The sequence below is a fragment of the Athene noctua genome, chromosome 1, assembly GCF_965140245.1.
Source record: "Athene noctua chromosome 1, bAthNoc1.hap1.1, whole genome shotgun sequence".
NCBI lineage: Eukaryota > Metazoa > Chordata > Aves > Strigiformes > Strigidae > Athene > Athene noctua.
This window is the reverse complement of record NC_134037.1, coordinates 101,480,523-101,495,701: the sequence shown is the minus strand read 5'-3', so window position 1 is coordinate 101,495,701 and position 15,179 is coordinate 101,480,523. Positions and strand designations below refer to the sequence as shown.

Sequence of the window (15,179 nt, the reverse complement as noted above, 5' to 3'; positions counted from 1 at the left end):
AATAAACATCCTCAGATTAAAAAAAATCCCTGTCTCAGCTGGGTTTTTGTGAATACAAGGTAGAAGAAAAAAAAGTTACTGGCCTGGATCCAGAATTTTCTGGATCTGATTTGATGCTGGACTGCTGTTGCTACTGGGGAGACTAGTAACTATATTAATCCTGAGGTATAGTCACAGTGTTTCCAGATTGTCTTTGGTAAATAACATCCATTTTCAGAACCTAGTTACTGATGAGCAATTGAATCTTTAGAACAGTCTTTTGCATTTGCTGCTTCACAGTTTCACTGGCTACCATTAATACTATTCTTATGCAAAAATTTGAACAATTGCTTCCTTTAATGTCTTAGATGTAAGTTATAAGAAATGTGGAGCAGTGTATTTTCTGTGTTCAATACATAATCTGAAATTTTTCCTGAATGTAGGGCACACAGGCACAACAAAATGATCATGAGCTACTTCCTCCCTAGAGACTTCACTGTGAGGGTTTTTTGGACATAAATATTGTTGAGTTTTGCTGTATTTGTGGATTTATTCCATGGTCTTAGATTCTGGCACTGAATTATCATGATTTGTTTTATGTTTGTATGATTGTCAGCTATAATCTTTGTTGTAAGTTCTAGAGAGAATGTTCTTGGTTCTGGTCTTTAAGATAATTAAACTAAGGAAAACCTAATTAAGGTAACAGTGGATCATTTGGTCTAGCCGTTAAAGCTCTTATACCTGATTGCTGGTACAGCCTGTGCAAAGAGGGGTCTCTCTGCAGGTATCACCAATTGTTTATAATTCTTGTTCATATCTGTCATGTGTGTCATTCACCGTCTATATGCCTTTTGGCTTCAGCTTATTTTGGGCAGCGTGGGGGCTGTTGGTTTCTGTTTGAAGTCTCGATATTTTAATTATTCATTGAATAACTAATTTGTGACTAGCTTGCTGAGCACGTATTTTTGGTTACATGAGTTTATTATTGTTATTATTGAAATAAATGTACTTTCAATTAAGCATTTACAGTTATTTTTGGATCCTACCAACCTAATGGAACATTTACATTTAAGACTGTAAAGGAAAAACATGAGTAGTTAGGGTCTGACTGTTCAGCCCACATTGGCTTAATACTGAGTTTTGGTAACAGGTAGGTGAAGACAATAGTGGTTTTCCTTTTAACATTTTTTAAATCATTCTTTGATGGTATTATTAGGAAAAAAAAAAGCAAGGAAAAATGACAAAGAAAATGTTTGACCTTTGTATCAATATGCTCCTCATATCTGTTTTTTAAATGGAAAAACATAAAAAGGTATTTTAATGATTTCTAAAATTATTATTGAATTTGGGTTTGGATTGTATGGCTAGATTATACAGAGCACTATGTCACTGTTAAGGTTTGAGACTAGTTACCATTTCGTAGCCAAATGCTTTAGAATTCCTACACTTATTTGGATTGTTTGAAAAATTAACTCTTTTTCAGAAGTTTCCAGGGACAGGTGAACTGGAAGTTATGTTGATTTCAACATATAACCACAGACACCCCCTTTCCCCCCGCCTTGTTGTGTCCCATGTCCCTCTGTCCCCTCCCATGCCCCGCCCCCCAAACTGGCACCCTGCCTACATTTTATGGTGGTTCTTATTTGTTTTGCACTCACGTACCCCATGCTCCCACGCAGCGTTCCTCTGATGGTTGCGATCCTCTCCTACTCAGTACAGCTCTGGAGGCGATGTCAACTAATGCATCAATTCTTATCTCTTTATCACTTATTCAAAATAAACTTAGCTTTATATTGTGTCTTAATCTTGACTTTGAGTAGTGGGCAACATAATTCACATATGCTTGGGCTCTGAAGTCAACCTAAAAAGCTTGATGTGCTAGAGAGTGACTCGTGAGGACATACTCTTTGTAATTTTCATGGCATACTCTGATTTTGTTTTAGAAATATGGTCAAAAGAAAATAGTGTTAATTATGCAAAAGGAAGAGAAGAAGCTGTTAGGTAGCAGCAGAAGGGAAATACAGTCATGCCGCATGCTGCTTTACTGGTTTGAACAGTAGCGACAGAAGGATCACAGGAAAGGCTGTTTAGCTACAACCCTTATCAATGCCAACATGTTTAAAGAGGTTGACTGACTATCAGGAAATGTGTTCACAATAGAGCCTTATTCTCGGACTGATTTGTGGACAAATACTGTTTTATGTACTGCCAAACTTTTAAAAAAGAAAATAGTATATGTGTGTGTGTGTATTCTTGTCACGTATTTGCCATCTCTGCAAAGAGGGAGCAAAGGTTGTGAAACAACGTTTGGCTATAATTTATTCCACAGCCTTTAGAAATTTAAGCAGTTAATATCTGGAGTGTGAATCACTGCCGTTGAATCTTAGCTGTGTCTTACAAGTTTTTGGCAGCAAGTGCTGAAACATGCATTCAGTATTAAATGTTTTGAGATTCAGTATACAATTGCAATAGGAGATGTTGTTACTAGTTTTTCCACGATTAATAATACACCTTAGTGAGTTAAACTCTTGATGCACATTACATGATTTTATTGTGGAACATCGGGTTTATAGTACAGAGTAATGTGACACTTTCATGTGTCGATCTCTGTCAATGATATTTCTCACTGTTATAAATCTGCATTTGTAACTTGTGTGGAGTGTAATTGCTGAATTAGGCTCCAGTCCTTAGTCCAGAGGCATAAACTATATTAAAAATGTTAGGTGAGTATTGGGTCTTTGAATTTAGAAGAACTTACATAATAATTGCAACAAATAATTCTTTCCTAATATCACAGTGACACAATGAACCTCAAGAGGCATTATGCAGCTCGGAGTACTGCAGCAATTTCCATTCTATTAATTAGTAATTTTTCACATGTCGCTGCATCTTTGCTCGTTCTTGTCTGATACACTGAGCCCAGTCAAATTCTCGTACACATATTCACTGTGCATGATATAGATGTGCTTCCAAGAAAAGTTTGCAGTTTAGAACAGTCACTAACTCACTACTTCTTCATCTCCATTCCTTGTATTTTGTTTCTCTCGTAAGTATAATAAACCATATACAATGCATCAACAAAAGTGAGGGGGGAGAAAAAAAGGTAAAGGTTTGGAGAAGAGCATATCCATTTCAATAATGCTGGAATGCTTTTATTAAGTAAGCTGAGAAATCCGTTTATTTCATTATTAATTAAAACCTGTAATAAAAATATTGGTTTGGACATGCCTTAGACTAAGCTAATATGTTTTCTTTGCCTTACTAATGGAAGTAGTAGACATACATTACTGAAGTGAATAAAATGTTACTAATGTCTTCACGGAAATATGGTGAACCTCCTTTTTTAATTTTATTGTAATTTGTTAAGCAGTGTTGTGGTTTTTTAATTCAAAAAATAATAGTCATGGTTGTAGAAACCAAACTGAGTAGAGTCTTTAACTTCATAATTAATAAAAAAATTGGTACATGAAGAAGTTGGTACATTAGAATTTGTGGAATATCTTTTGTTTCCCTGTTGTTGTTCTTATTATATATAGGTTGTTGCTTTTAGGGGAGAAGGCCAGAGTTTTTACTGCAGTCTTGAGTGATTTGTCTTTATCAAATTGTCCTTTGTTAGCAAAGAGCTGAATTTTAAGAGTAGCAGTGTGTGAGTTTTATTTTCAGGACACTTTTATACATATGACATGGTCTCGTAATAAAAAAGAGGTTCCATCTTTCTGTGTATTTACTGTCTACTGTTTCTCTGTTGTAGTGCGGTTGGCACGTTTGCTCGAGCGTTGGACTGCAGTAGTTCTGTCAGGCAACCTAGTTTACACATGAGTGCAGCTGCTGCTTCCCGAGACATCACACTGGTAGGTGGCTTCTTAAAAACCCTAAAACTTTTTTAATATCTGTGAATTCAGCAGTACCTATTACTACAGAGTGCCTGTCCTCTGGATACCTGTTTTCCCTTAGATACCTGTGTGCAAGGTGCATGTGGGTACGGTAGATAATCCTGGGTGTTTTCTGTAAGCTTATTGGTGATGCCCTTGTAATCATACTGTAAATCATTTGAGTTTAGCTGAAATCTATTTAAATATCTTCATATGTGTAATTTGCACAGCAGAGTGGATAATACCCATTTTATAGGGATTCATTTGGTAGAATTCATCAATAGTGTGATTTAAAGTATGTGGTAAGCTGATTGAAAATTGTTGAGATAATATGTTTTACTTACTAGATGTGTGTGTCAGTAAATTTACTAAAGGTTAAGCAATCTGACTTTGTAAGCAACTTTTTGAAGAACATTTTGCTTAGGATACCCTTAGGATGTTTCCTTAGTTTGTTAAAGCATTCACCGTAATGTAAACAACTGCATCTTTTAAAGAAATCAAAAATACATCTATTAGAAACCAAAATTTTGTCTCTCTGTATTCATATTAGCTGAGATTACAAGATGTGCTACAGTAATAAAAGCATGCCAGGAAAATTGTATGAGAACAAAAAGTCTTACTGTTTCATAGAATCAATTTGATTTAGATTGCCAGGGACATCAGCAGGAATTGTTTAAGTGTGTACAGAATCATGAAAATAGTTAAGGCTAAAGTAGATCTGCTGTTCATCAGATACTTGAGTATTTGAGCTAGAGAATGCTCAATGAAACTAACAGATCAGATTAAAATAGTTAAGGTACTGCCTCACAAAGCAGCTAGAGAGCCCCTAGAACTTAGTTACACAAAGTTTTGTGGGAACAGACAATATCAGGAGGTTAAAATAGGGGTTAGAAAAATTGTGGAGCATGGTTCCATAAGTGGGTACTGAGGAGAATAGGGAGAACTATTGCTAATTCCCAAGGTTTATGGATGCTGGTGAATGAAATGGGAGTTGACCTCATACTGTGGTTAGACTTTCCTGCATATTTTCTCTTAAGTAGCCACCCTTGGTGCTGCTGTCAGAGACAGAATGCTTGGCTAGATGGAAGACTGGTCTGATTCAATAGAGCAGTTCTTACATTCCAGATAAAATATGTTCATAAGTATGGTGAGTGTACTCAAACACCATTAAACAGGAAACTTAGTCTGGACTATGATAGTGTAGTAAAGGCAAAGGCAAAATGTAATATTTTCAGTAATACTCAAAATGAGTTTTATGTTTCATACTTGCTGGTATGACCTTACCACCACAATTCTGTTCATATTAAATACTTTATTTTTTTCATCAAAGTAGTTCTTTAGTTTAACATTTTTAATTTTATTAAGATTTCATTGGATTAAGAATTTCTAATAAATACCACACATTTCACAGTCCTTCTTACTGTATTCAGTGATTAACGGACTAGATTCATCCTTATAGCAATTTCATCTTGTTTGAAAGTACATGTGCAGTGCTGCTAATAAAGGGATACATTTAGTGTTTGAGTGCTGTATAAATGTTTCTCCATGGCAAATGATCCATTAAGTTCCATTACACTTAATGAAAGGCATATCTTATAATGAGGCACCAGAGGAGCCACCCCAGGTTTAATTATTGTGTCTGTTCTAATTTTCCTACCCCCTCGGCTTTTTAAAACCCTTCTCTTTTGCTCTTTGGCAATGTACTTCCTTCTAAGTTAAGAAAAAGACGTATTTGTCATTGTAGTAGTTACTCTTTCAGACATTCCATGTTGATTGGGAGCATATTTTGAGCAGCAGTTAAAGTTAGTACAGACGTTTACAGAACTTGTGGTCTAACTCATTTACGCTTTGGAAGGCATGTAGGTGCATGCCACTAAGAAAATTATACTGTCTGTATTCTTAATGCAAGTCAGATAACCCTTGCACCTAAAGTGCTATTAATGTGATTTCTGTACACCACACCTATGGCTTTCCAGTATTCCTAATGAGTTGTTTCAGTTAGAGATGACTGTAAACAGAGTGATCCCAAAAACATTCAATAAATGCATGGTTTATAAACATGAATAAATTAAGGGTGGATGTGCACAATAGGGAACTCTTGCAGCTTAACAGCAAGTGAGATGCTACTTCCTTAGTTTGAAAACACGTGGAAGGTAATGAGACAAGGCAGGAAACTACCAGTGCTTTTAGAAAACCCTACTGAAAGACATGAAACTGTGTATTTACCTTCTTAGATGATACTAGATGTTCTTTTCTTACAGTGACAAAGATTTGTAAGACAACCAACCAACTGAAACTTGAATTTCTGGCCTTCTTAGAGGCAGTGTTTTATTTTATAATGAAAACTGATCTCTCAGAAGAGAAAGAAACTGGAAAGACTTCCATTTTCAGATTCCTAACCATTCTATAGCGCATACACTGACAATGAGAGCAGTTAAAGCAAAGCAGGTTGATGGAATCACTTGCTCTTTGTGGTGGGCTTGTTTGGAAGAGCCCATGCTACTTTACTGTAAGGATGTAAATCTGGTTTTGGATATCACTTCAAAACAAGAAGTATGAACAAGTTTGCCTTTGCATTTTGAATGATGTCTTTTTAAAGATTTTTATTATACTTCCATATATGTAGCTCATAAGACAAGCATGCCTAAAATATTATTGAATTATAGAACCCGTACTCTGTTTCCAGTTTGAGTGCTTTGTTGGAGGCAGTTCAGTTTAATTGATTTAACTGACTACTGAAATTGCAGCTGGCTTGTGAACTGTGTGTTACAGCTTGTTTGCAGTATGCCCTGTCACTCCCTTTCTTTCCAGCTGCATGCAGCCCTTCCTTAGCTTTTGGTGGAGAATTTCTTCCTTTAAATTTGGACTTGAAGTTTCCTCTGTCTGTGTGGCTAATACCTTTTATCTGGTGGACCCCTTGTCTGTGCTGGACAGTATGCTTTGAGCAAGAGTTATTAGGGAAGGGTCATTCTTCCTCTGTCCTTCAAGCTCTTATTTGGGAGATGTGATGGCAGGTCTTCCCAGCCTCCTGCTCCCTAGGTGTCAGCTACCCACCAGTTGTTTCTTACAGTCCTCTCATACTTGGGTGAAGCAGGTAAAAAGGAGATACTCCAGGACTTTGTGTCTTGGGATCAAGTTATGTCTTCAGGCTGCTTTTGCTTTTGCTAGCACAGTTTACTCACTGCAGTGTGGGAATTTGATTGCAGGTGAGGGCTGACAAACCTACAAATGACAAAGTGGTGTTATTATGGGAATTTATCAGTGGTCTTCTGTTACAGAGCAGCTCAGTGGAGACACTACTTCCCCACAGAGTTCATTATGAATCTTTAGTAATACCAAAAAAAAGCTTTATGAAATCAGATGTTTATTATACATGGAAAAATGAACATAAAGCAAGATCAAGATCCTGATTTATTTACCTCTCGTCATTTTTAAGAAAGTTGCTATCAGTGAATAGATTGGATTTAGCAGCTGCTTGGAAATGTCTGGTATGTACTGCTTTTCCACAAGGGCTGCAATTTAAACAAAGATTTAAACCTTGGTAACACATACACTGTAATAAGAGTTCAGTCTTTAGGCCTGATTTACTCATTGCCTAAATGATAAGCAATGTTTTTATTTTACTCTCCACAATCTGAAGATTATGGATTTTAGACCTTATGTTACATATTTCCAGATTAGAATACTTCCTTTTAACCGTGGCTTTTTCTCAAGACTGGTGAATTTGACTTGAACCATAAGTAAAAGGATGTATTGTAGGGTAACAGTGACATTACTTGTTGCTGATGAAACAGTTCGAGAATCTTGTGCTTGATAGTTTTCAAAGAGGTATATTGAAAGCTGAAGAAAGACTTTAGCCACTCATAGGAGATGGCAAAAGGTAAGGAAAATTCATTATTTGCAGTACATTTGTATGTAGAAGCTCAACTGGAATTGCTCTGTAAGTGCTATATTGACAGATACTTCAAGAGTATTTGTTCCTTGAAAGGTTTTGAGTGCCTTCTCTCATAAAGTGAGTTTAGGGCTGTGTGAAGCATTGCATGCTACAGTTACAGCTCATAACTCTGGTGGGACAAAGAAGTAGGAGACTGATGTTACATAGTCACACATGTTACTGAGCTTTATACCTCTAACAGCCCCTTTGGCTCAACAATTTAAGACTGTGGTGATGGGGTCTTTTGAGATGCTGAGGTTGCTTGTTTTACCTGCAGGTGGATCTGTGATGTAGTTGTGTACTTTTCATATTCCCCATCATTGGTTAGTGAGCATTTAGTGTTACCTGTAAAGTGAAGAATGCTATAACTTGTTCATTTTCTGTTTTCCTCTTTTATAACAAAAAGTGAATTAACAAAAGAAACCTCATTTACCCATCTCTTACAAAAGAATTTAGCACGGGACAAAAAATCTTGCTAGTCTTTCAGTTTGATGATAATTAAAACACTAAATGCCTTCCTTCCCGAGCAATGAGAATATTGAGCACATAGATGTTTGGGCAGCTGCTTAGCTACTATTTAGAACTTCTGTTAATTGAAAATGGCCTCTCAGTCAATATATGCTACTGTCTCTGTTGGGTTACTTGGAACCAATTTCTACCAACTAAAGATTCTGTAGAAATGTTTGCTAGTAATTTACAAGAACTAATAAACTAATGTTATTTTTAGTAAACAATCAAGGCATTTTCTTTCCCAAATTAAGCAATTAAAAATTTATTTTCCTTATGCCCTGTTGCAGAATACCTATAATATTAAGATAGATTCTAAATTTAGCTTTATTAGTTGAGGCTTCTCGTGTGGCTTACAGAAAATAATACATTGAATTTTCATTAACTGAAATGGACTCCTGTTTAAACACGTTTTTTATTCTTTCCTTCACCTTGCTAGTTTCATGCAATGGATACACTGCATAAGCACAACTATGATTTGAGCAGTGCCATCAGTGTTCTGGTGCCAGTTGGAGGGCCTGTCTTGTGTAGAGATGAAATGGAAGAGTGGTCAGCATCAGAAGCTAGTTTATTTGAAGAGGCATTGGAAAAGTATGGCAAGGACTTCAATGACATTCGACAAGACTTTGTAAGTACGAAATTAGTTCACTTTTCTGTTACTGCGGTTTCACATGGGTGAGCATAACTGTTTTCTGTAAGTTTGGAATATTAGCTAGAGGAGAAATCTGTGTAGCTAATATGTGTAATTAACATACATATACTTTTTATCTGGCTGAAAGTCAATATGCTTTCTTGTTTGGTGTCGTACTTTGGAAAGATGTTGACAGAAGATAATTTATTTAATGGTTTAATACCAGGTAGGATGTCTCATGCTGGTGTGTTTTCATAAGGATTTTTACAAGGATTTTACAAGCATCTGAAAAACTTCCAGCAACTTTCCCACAATTTCTAGTGAAATTCATGAGCAGCTACATGGCTGATTCTCCTGAGTGGTTTTGGAAAGCTGGAGTTTCCTCCTTAGCAGAGAGAAATTTATATTCAGATAGCGTTTGGGGTGCAGTCCAGGAAGTTATTTTGACATATTAGGTATTTTGGCACTTCTCAAAGGAAATGTTTTCCAATGTGTACAAACTACACTGTTTTTGGTACTGAAGTATCAGACTACAGGGAGCGAAGGTTCAATTTGCTGAATTCTAATGCAGAGTAATGAACTTGTTCGAGTGTCCATGTGGGATCTAATAGTAAAATTAAATCCTATGGTGCCTGAGATTAAACTTGAACCTAAGCAGTCACACAGTGATGACACAGTACAGGCAAGACTATCATGTTGCATGGCAGAAGGTGGTTGTTAGCACTCTTCTGAAGCAAAAGGGTTATGTAATACCTGCTTTGAGTAATGACATGCCAGAGAAGTTGCCTTTTCTGAATCAGCCTGGATTTGTAAGGCATGGCATGGCAGCTGCAATTGCAGCCCTTACGTGATAGTTCTCTAAAGGGCAGGTTCATTTACTTTTCCAGCAATTAGTAAGAATTGGCACTAGTTGACATTCAATGTGCAGCTCAAGCATTAAGCTATGAACATTAAATATTAGTCAGTGAGACAATTATTATAAATTAAATGGTGTAAAGGAGTTTACCTTTTTTTTTTTTTAATAGGAGAAGCTCATTTGTTACCAATTTACGAGTCTAGCTTTTGAATAATCATTTTCATCAGCTGTTAACTCATCAACTGTTATAGGAGCTCATTTGTTGAGGTTCTGATATCTTTTAAGAACCTATGTGAATCCTAATCAACCTAAACTTTTTAAGTTAATTGAATTTACTTGAAGTACTTGAATTACTTCACATCCCAGAGTAGTAGAATGAAAGAAGACTGAATATTTTATGTTCTCTGTGTATAACTATTTTCCTAATCATAAGAGACAGCTGTTATGCTTGTTAATTCTTACTTTTTCATTATCAACAGTTTTCACAAATTTGTAACTCTTACATCTCAAACATGCCAGGAAAGGCCATGAGAATCAAGACTTGTACCATTTATAGAAAACAGGAGCAACTGTTTTCCAACTTCAGAAAGTTGTGGTAACATGCCTTAACATTAACATGTTCATTTTAAGATACTTTATAGTCCTAAATTTTTTTCTGCTGCTCTGATTAGAGTAGTCCTTTTTTACCCTGAAGAAATTAAAGAAACTGAAAATTCCCTCTCCCTGTTTTTGTATTGCTGACACCTCTCTGCTAATTTTCTTATACAAAAATGTCACGCAGGTGATCATTTTTACTTCTTTCAATTAGTGTTTAATAGCATTTGGTAGAGTACATTCTATGGCTGTTCAAGCTTCTCTGGCAGTTCAGAGCAACCTCTGGAAAATTCACATGCCTCTTCAGTGTTTTGTCATTTAAGTGAGTAGGTAAAGAGAATACAGGGTATTCATACTTCGTCTGTCAAACAGGTTTTCTGAGTTGTGAATCAACGTGTAAAAGAATTATGGTTATCCAGTCCAAGCACCTTAATTATCTTTCTTTAATTGTAGATCCCTACTGAGTGAATGAACATACTGGCATCACAATCATAGTTAAAACAGACTAAAGTATCTTCTAGAGACATGGCAAACGTAATCTGTAGCATGAATATAAGTGTTCAGGAAGGAAATTAAATATGGAAATGCTGAAATGTACTACTTGACAGATAGCAGGTAGTTGGGGTAATGGTGTTTCATCTGGATGTCAGGAAGAATATGGACACAGAGACTGAGAAGCAGCTGATCTGTCAACTCACACTGAACATGTGTTCCCATCACTGGCTTTTTCTTGGGCAGATTTCTCTTAAGGCGTAATTTACCTGAGAAAGTAAAAGGATTTTAGTAAATCAAATGATGGTGCTATTTACTGGAATTTCAGCTTATGTATTTGTTACACTCCTACTTTTTAATTAAATGCAAATGGACAAGGATTTACACACTGTGGTCCACTGTCTGAGAATGAATTCACAGCTCAATCTGGACCTGAATCCCAGCTTCTGAAAGGCAGAAGTGGGAGCCAGACTCAGTTCCTCTCAGTGTCTGGAAGAAAGTGGCATGAAAAACTAGCTGTGAGCTCCTGCATGCAGGGAGGCAGCTTGATATGGTGTTCCTCTGTTGCTTTAGGAAATTAATAAAGGGTCATGAAGCTGTTCTTTTGGCTTAAGACATGCAGAAAGCCCCAAAGTGGAGTAAATAAGGTTGGAAAGATAAGTTTCTGCACCTGTATTTTCTGGGACTTCTTAAAAATCATCCTAATTTCTGTAAAGCAGATAATACTAGCATTGATGCATACCTCTAGAAAATACAATGCACAAAATAGTAGAGTGTTTACAGGTTATGAAGAGAAATTGCATGAATTTTGTAAAAGAAGTACTAATGTAAATTATAGAAAGAATTTATGGAGTTAAATAGATTATTCAGTAGTAAGTAAAAGTGGCTGCTGTACGCTTAATTTTCTCCCCTAAACTTAAGCTGATACATTTTTATTTTGCCAATGAACATGTGCGCCCAAAATAATAATCTTCAGTTGCCCTGAGTTTGCAGTGAATTTTGTGAAATATTCATTGTCAGTATCACTCTTGTTGTTCACCGTAGCATTTGTCCCTAGCATCGTTTTGTTTCTTATTTCATGGTCCAACAGTATGTGGAGGTTTATGCAAAACTAGTGGTGTTGTATGAGTGGCTGAGTTATGGGACTTGAAAAACCTGTGAACTAAGTACAGTGACCATTGTATTTTTTAAGAGTGAAATGTTCATGAGACAAACACAGTCTTGTCAAGATGATTTATTTTAGTCCTGATATTGTTCTTCATGTGATACACTTTATAATAGAGCTATTACCTTCTGTGTTTCCTGATAGAAATCTGGATTCTGTTTTGATGATTTTGTTTAACCTTATGGCTTAAACAGAATGAATTACATTTGGATTTGGATGTGTAATATTATTGTAATTCTGCATCCTTGTTAACTCTTAAGGAAAGGTTGTCTATTGATAATAGTAATAAATATTCATTTGCATATGGATTTTAATGCAGGCATTTAGTACATTCACATGTTAGCATTTGTGTATCAACTATACTTGATTTTAACATGTCTTTACTAAGATGGGGACATGGCAATTTCTTGAAAGCACTTTAATTTGTAACAAATGTTTTTCAGCTCCCTTGGAAGTCACTGACTAGCATCATTGAGTATTATTACATGTGGAAAACCACGGACAGATATGTGCAGCAGGTAATTTAATGACTACTTCAGCATGAACCAGTCTGCCATGTTCTTAAAAAACCCTGATCTTGTTAAAACATAAAAATCTGTTTCTGTTCTTAAAAAGAGATATGGTGGGAGCCCTATGGTAATATTTTAGGTTTTGTGCTGTTCACGGGGTGTATTGTCAAATCCTCTGATACCTACTGTACATCACAGAGCTGTGAAGAGCTTTTTAAGCCATTTGTATTGTATGCTGGTTTGTAACAATGTGATTTCTGGTTCTTACTGCAGTATGGGATAAGAAGGAAATGGGCTGCAGAGAAAATGCTTTAGGCTGTGAAGCTGTGCATGGGACTGAAGGAAAAGGAAAAATACATTGTGTTAAAGTGGCTGCTAATGTTGTGAACCTTTTATTGGTACTCCATGGTAAAACATTGCTTTGGCATTACCAGGATTTAAAAACAAAGTTGCGAACTGTCTGCACACAGTGGATGTGTTTATCCTTCTCATTGAATGTTCAGTTGTCTGGGCAGAAACATAGTAAGATTATATTGGGTACTGACACTGGGATATTTTAATCAGGTTCAGGCAAAATTTCAGTGTTGGTGCTTTTTATAAATTGCAGTCTTTATATATTTACTCCTTGGTTTAGATACATAAAATATTTTAAAATACTCAATTTTAATTTATGATTTAACATTTAAGTTTGTAGCTCCTTTATTTGATACATAATTAGTGGCGATGTTATGTACATACAGCACGTTGAAAAGAAATTTTCTGCTGTAATGGTTACAGCTGTATTGTTAGATGGATCTTTGGAATTGTTCCAGATTTTGTTACAGTGTGCCAGGAGGATGAGTGCTTCAGGTTGTTCTGGATTATTTGAAAGCGTTTCTGCATCATCTTATCAGGGTATGGAAAGTAATGGTAAAGTCTTTTACCACGTAGTAGTCTTGAACTATCACTAGGACCTTTTAGTTCTGTGGATAATACAAATAGACAATAATATGCTGTGTATAAAGGCACGTTTTTCTGGGTTTGTCGCCTTTCATATCATTTCTAATGCTTTTTTCTTTGTGCTTTTAATCTATCCTAAAAGGTATTGCCAGCAGAGATTTGCTGTGCTTTGTGTCACCTCCTAAGGGTTGGACAACAGATGATCTTGAAGAACCAGATAAAAAGATTTTATTGATACTGAAAGCCATGGAGTAAGGATAAATTGAAGTACAAATTGACTTTTGTCAATACCCTTAGGCTGCCTGGAGACAAATCTTGTTTTCTGTGAAATTTTTCTGAAATACTTGCTCTGGAGTGGTTGGTAGAAGGCTGACTCCCTTTCTAAAGTTCTCTAGGGCATTGTTGTGATTCTGTTGCTACAGTGATCAAGGTGTGTGATGGTGCGTCGAGTTTGTGTATCCTTCCACAGGATTGGATTTTTAGCCTCGCATACAAGAAATACACATAGGCTTTATGGTTATCTACAACTTGAATGCTCTTACAAATGCCTGTGTTTTACTTGTAACTAAGTAAACTTAGAACATCCTAACTCAGAACATGGTAGTACATCACAGGATTTACTGCTTTAGACATGTTCTTTCAAGGTCACATATGATCATCAGTAACAAAACCAGTGTAGACCAAATACTTCATTTCTATCCTGGTTAACATTTCTGTAATCCTTCCTAATGAGAGATGAGAACTTCCTTCTGCCCTTGTTTAAGTTTGTTTTGAAATGGTAAGAATAATACAGTTCAGTAAAAATTGTATCAGTAGGTTTGTTTTCCCCACCAGAACAAGCTGTCATAGTTGAAGGCATTTCAGGGAGAAAATACATTCAGTAAGGAAGTGGCAATTTCTGAGTCATTCTTCCCTGAACATCATGTTTGAGGGGCAGGGCAGCCTGGGGGGATGGGAAGACAAAAAGGTCTTCCTATTGTACATACTTGAATGTTATGCATAAAATACAGTCTCTGAATTCTAGAGCAGTGTGATTTAATATGAAAATTTGCTCTTTGATTATTTTATTCTTTGTGTGAATTGACTGCATTGTGTCTGGCATAAGAAAGGTTTCCTTGTCATATTTGCTACTAAATATTATTCTTGCTCGGAAGCTAAAGGTGGTGATTTAATGGCAAGGGAGATACTGCTGCCACCTTGCCTTCAGAACTTGTTCCCTTCAATTCAAGGTGAAGGGAAATAGATACGTTAAAGTTCTCAGTCTGTGCTGAACCTGTCTAGCAAAACTAATTCAGACCTTGGGTAATCATTCTTGGTGATATGTGACTTTTCATGACCACTACATTATATAGAGTTTGAGAAAGACCAGGTGGCTCATTCCACTGAATGAAATGTGTTCTCATTATTTGTGGTGTTCTCCTTAAAAATCTGATTCAATGCAAAAAGACTTACTGGGACTTTGCAACAGAAAAAGGGAGAACATATGTAAGGATAACTAAATCGCTGTACAACAACAAATTATTACATTTCACTCTCATTTATTTATTTCCACAGTAGGGAAGTGGTCATTTCTTGAGATGTTTGTTAGTTGATACTCATAACAGAAGTTCTTAAAAAGAAGTAACATTCAGTTTCAAGGTAGTTGATTAAAAATAGCAGAGCCCAGGTGAAAAGCTGGGCTAGTTGTAGTTCAACCTCCCC

At 36.1% G+C, this 15,179-nt stretch overlaps 1 protein-coding gene across 3 annotated transcripts in view; it reads left to right on the top strand.

The window, feature by feature from the left end:
- Positions 1 to 15,179, top strand: part of MTA3 (metastasis associated 1 family member 3) — a 141,243-nt gene that overhangs the window by 63,800 nt on the left and 62,264 nt on the right. For all 3 annotated transcript variants that reach the window (XM_074897110.1, XM_074897112.1, XM_074897111.1), the window contains 3 exons: positions 3,731 to 3,830; positions 8,732 to 8,920; positions 12,474 to 12,548. In XM_074897110.1, coding sequence (XP_074753211.1) covers positions 3,731 to 3,830; positions 8,732 to 8,920; positions 12,474 to 12,548 — 364 coding nt within the window. The remainder of the gene's footprint in view (positions 1 to 3,730; positions 3,831 to 8,731; positions 8,921 to 12,473; positions 12,549 to 15,179) is intronic.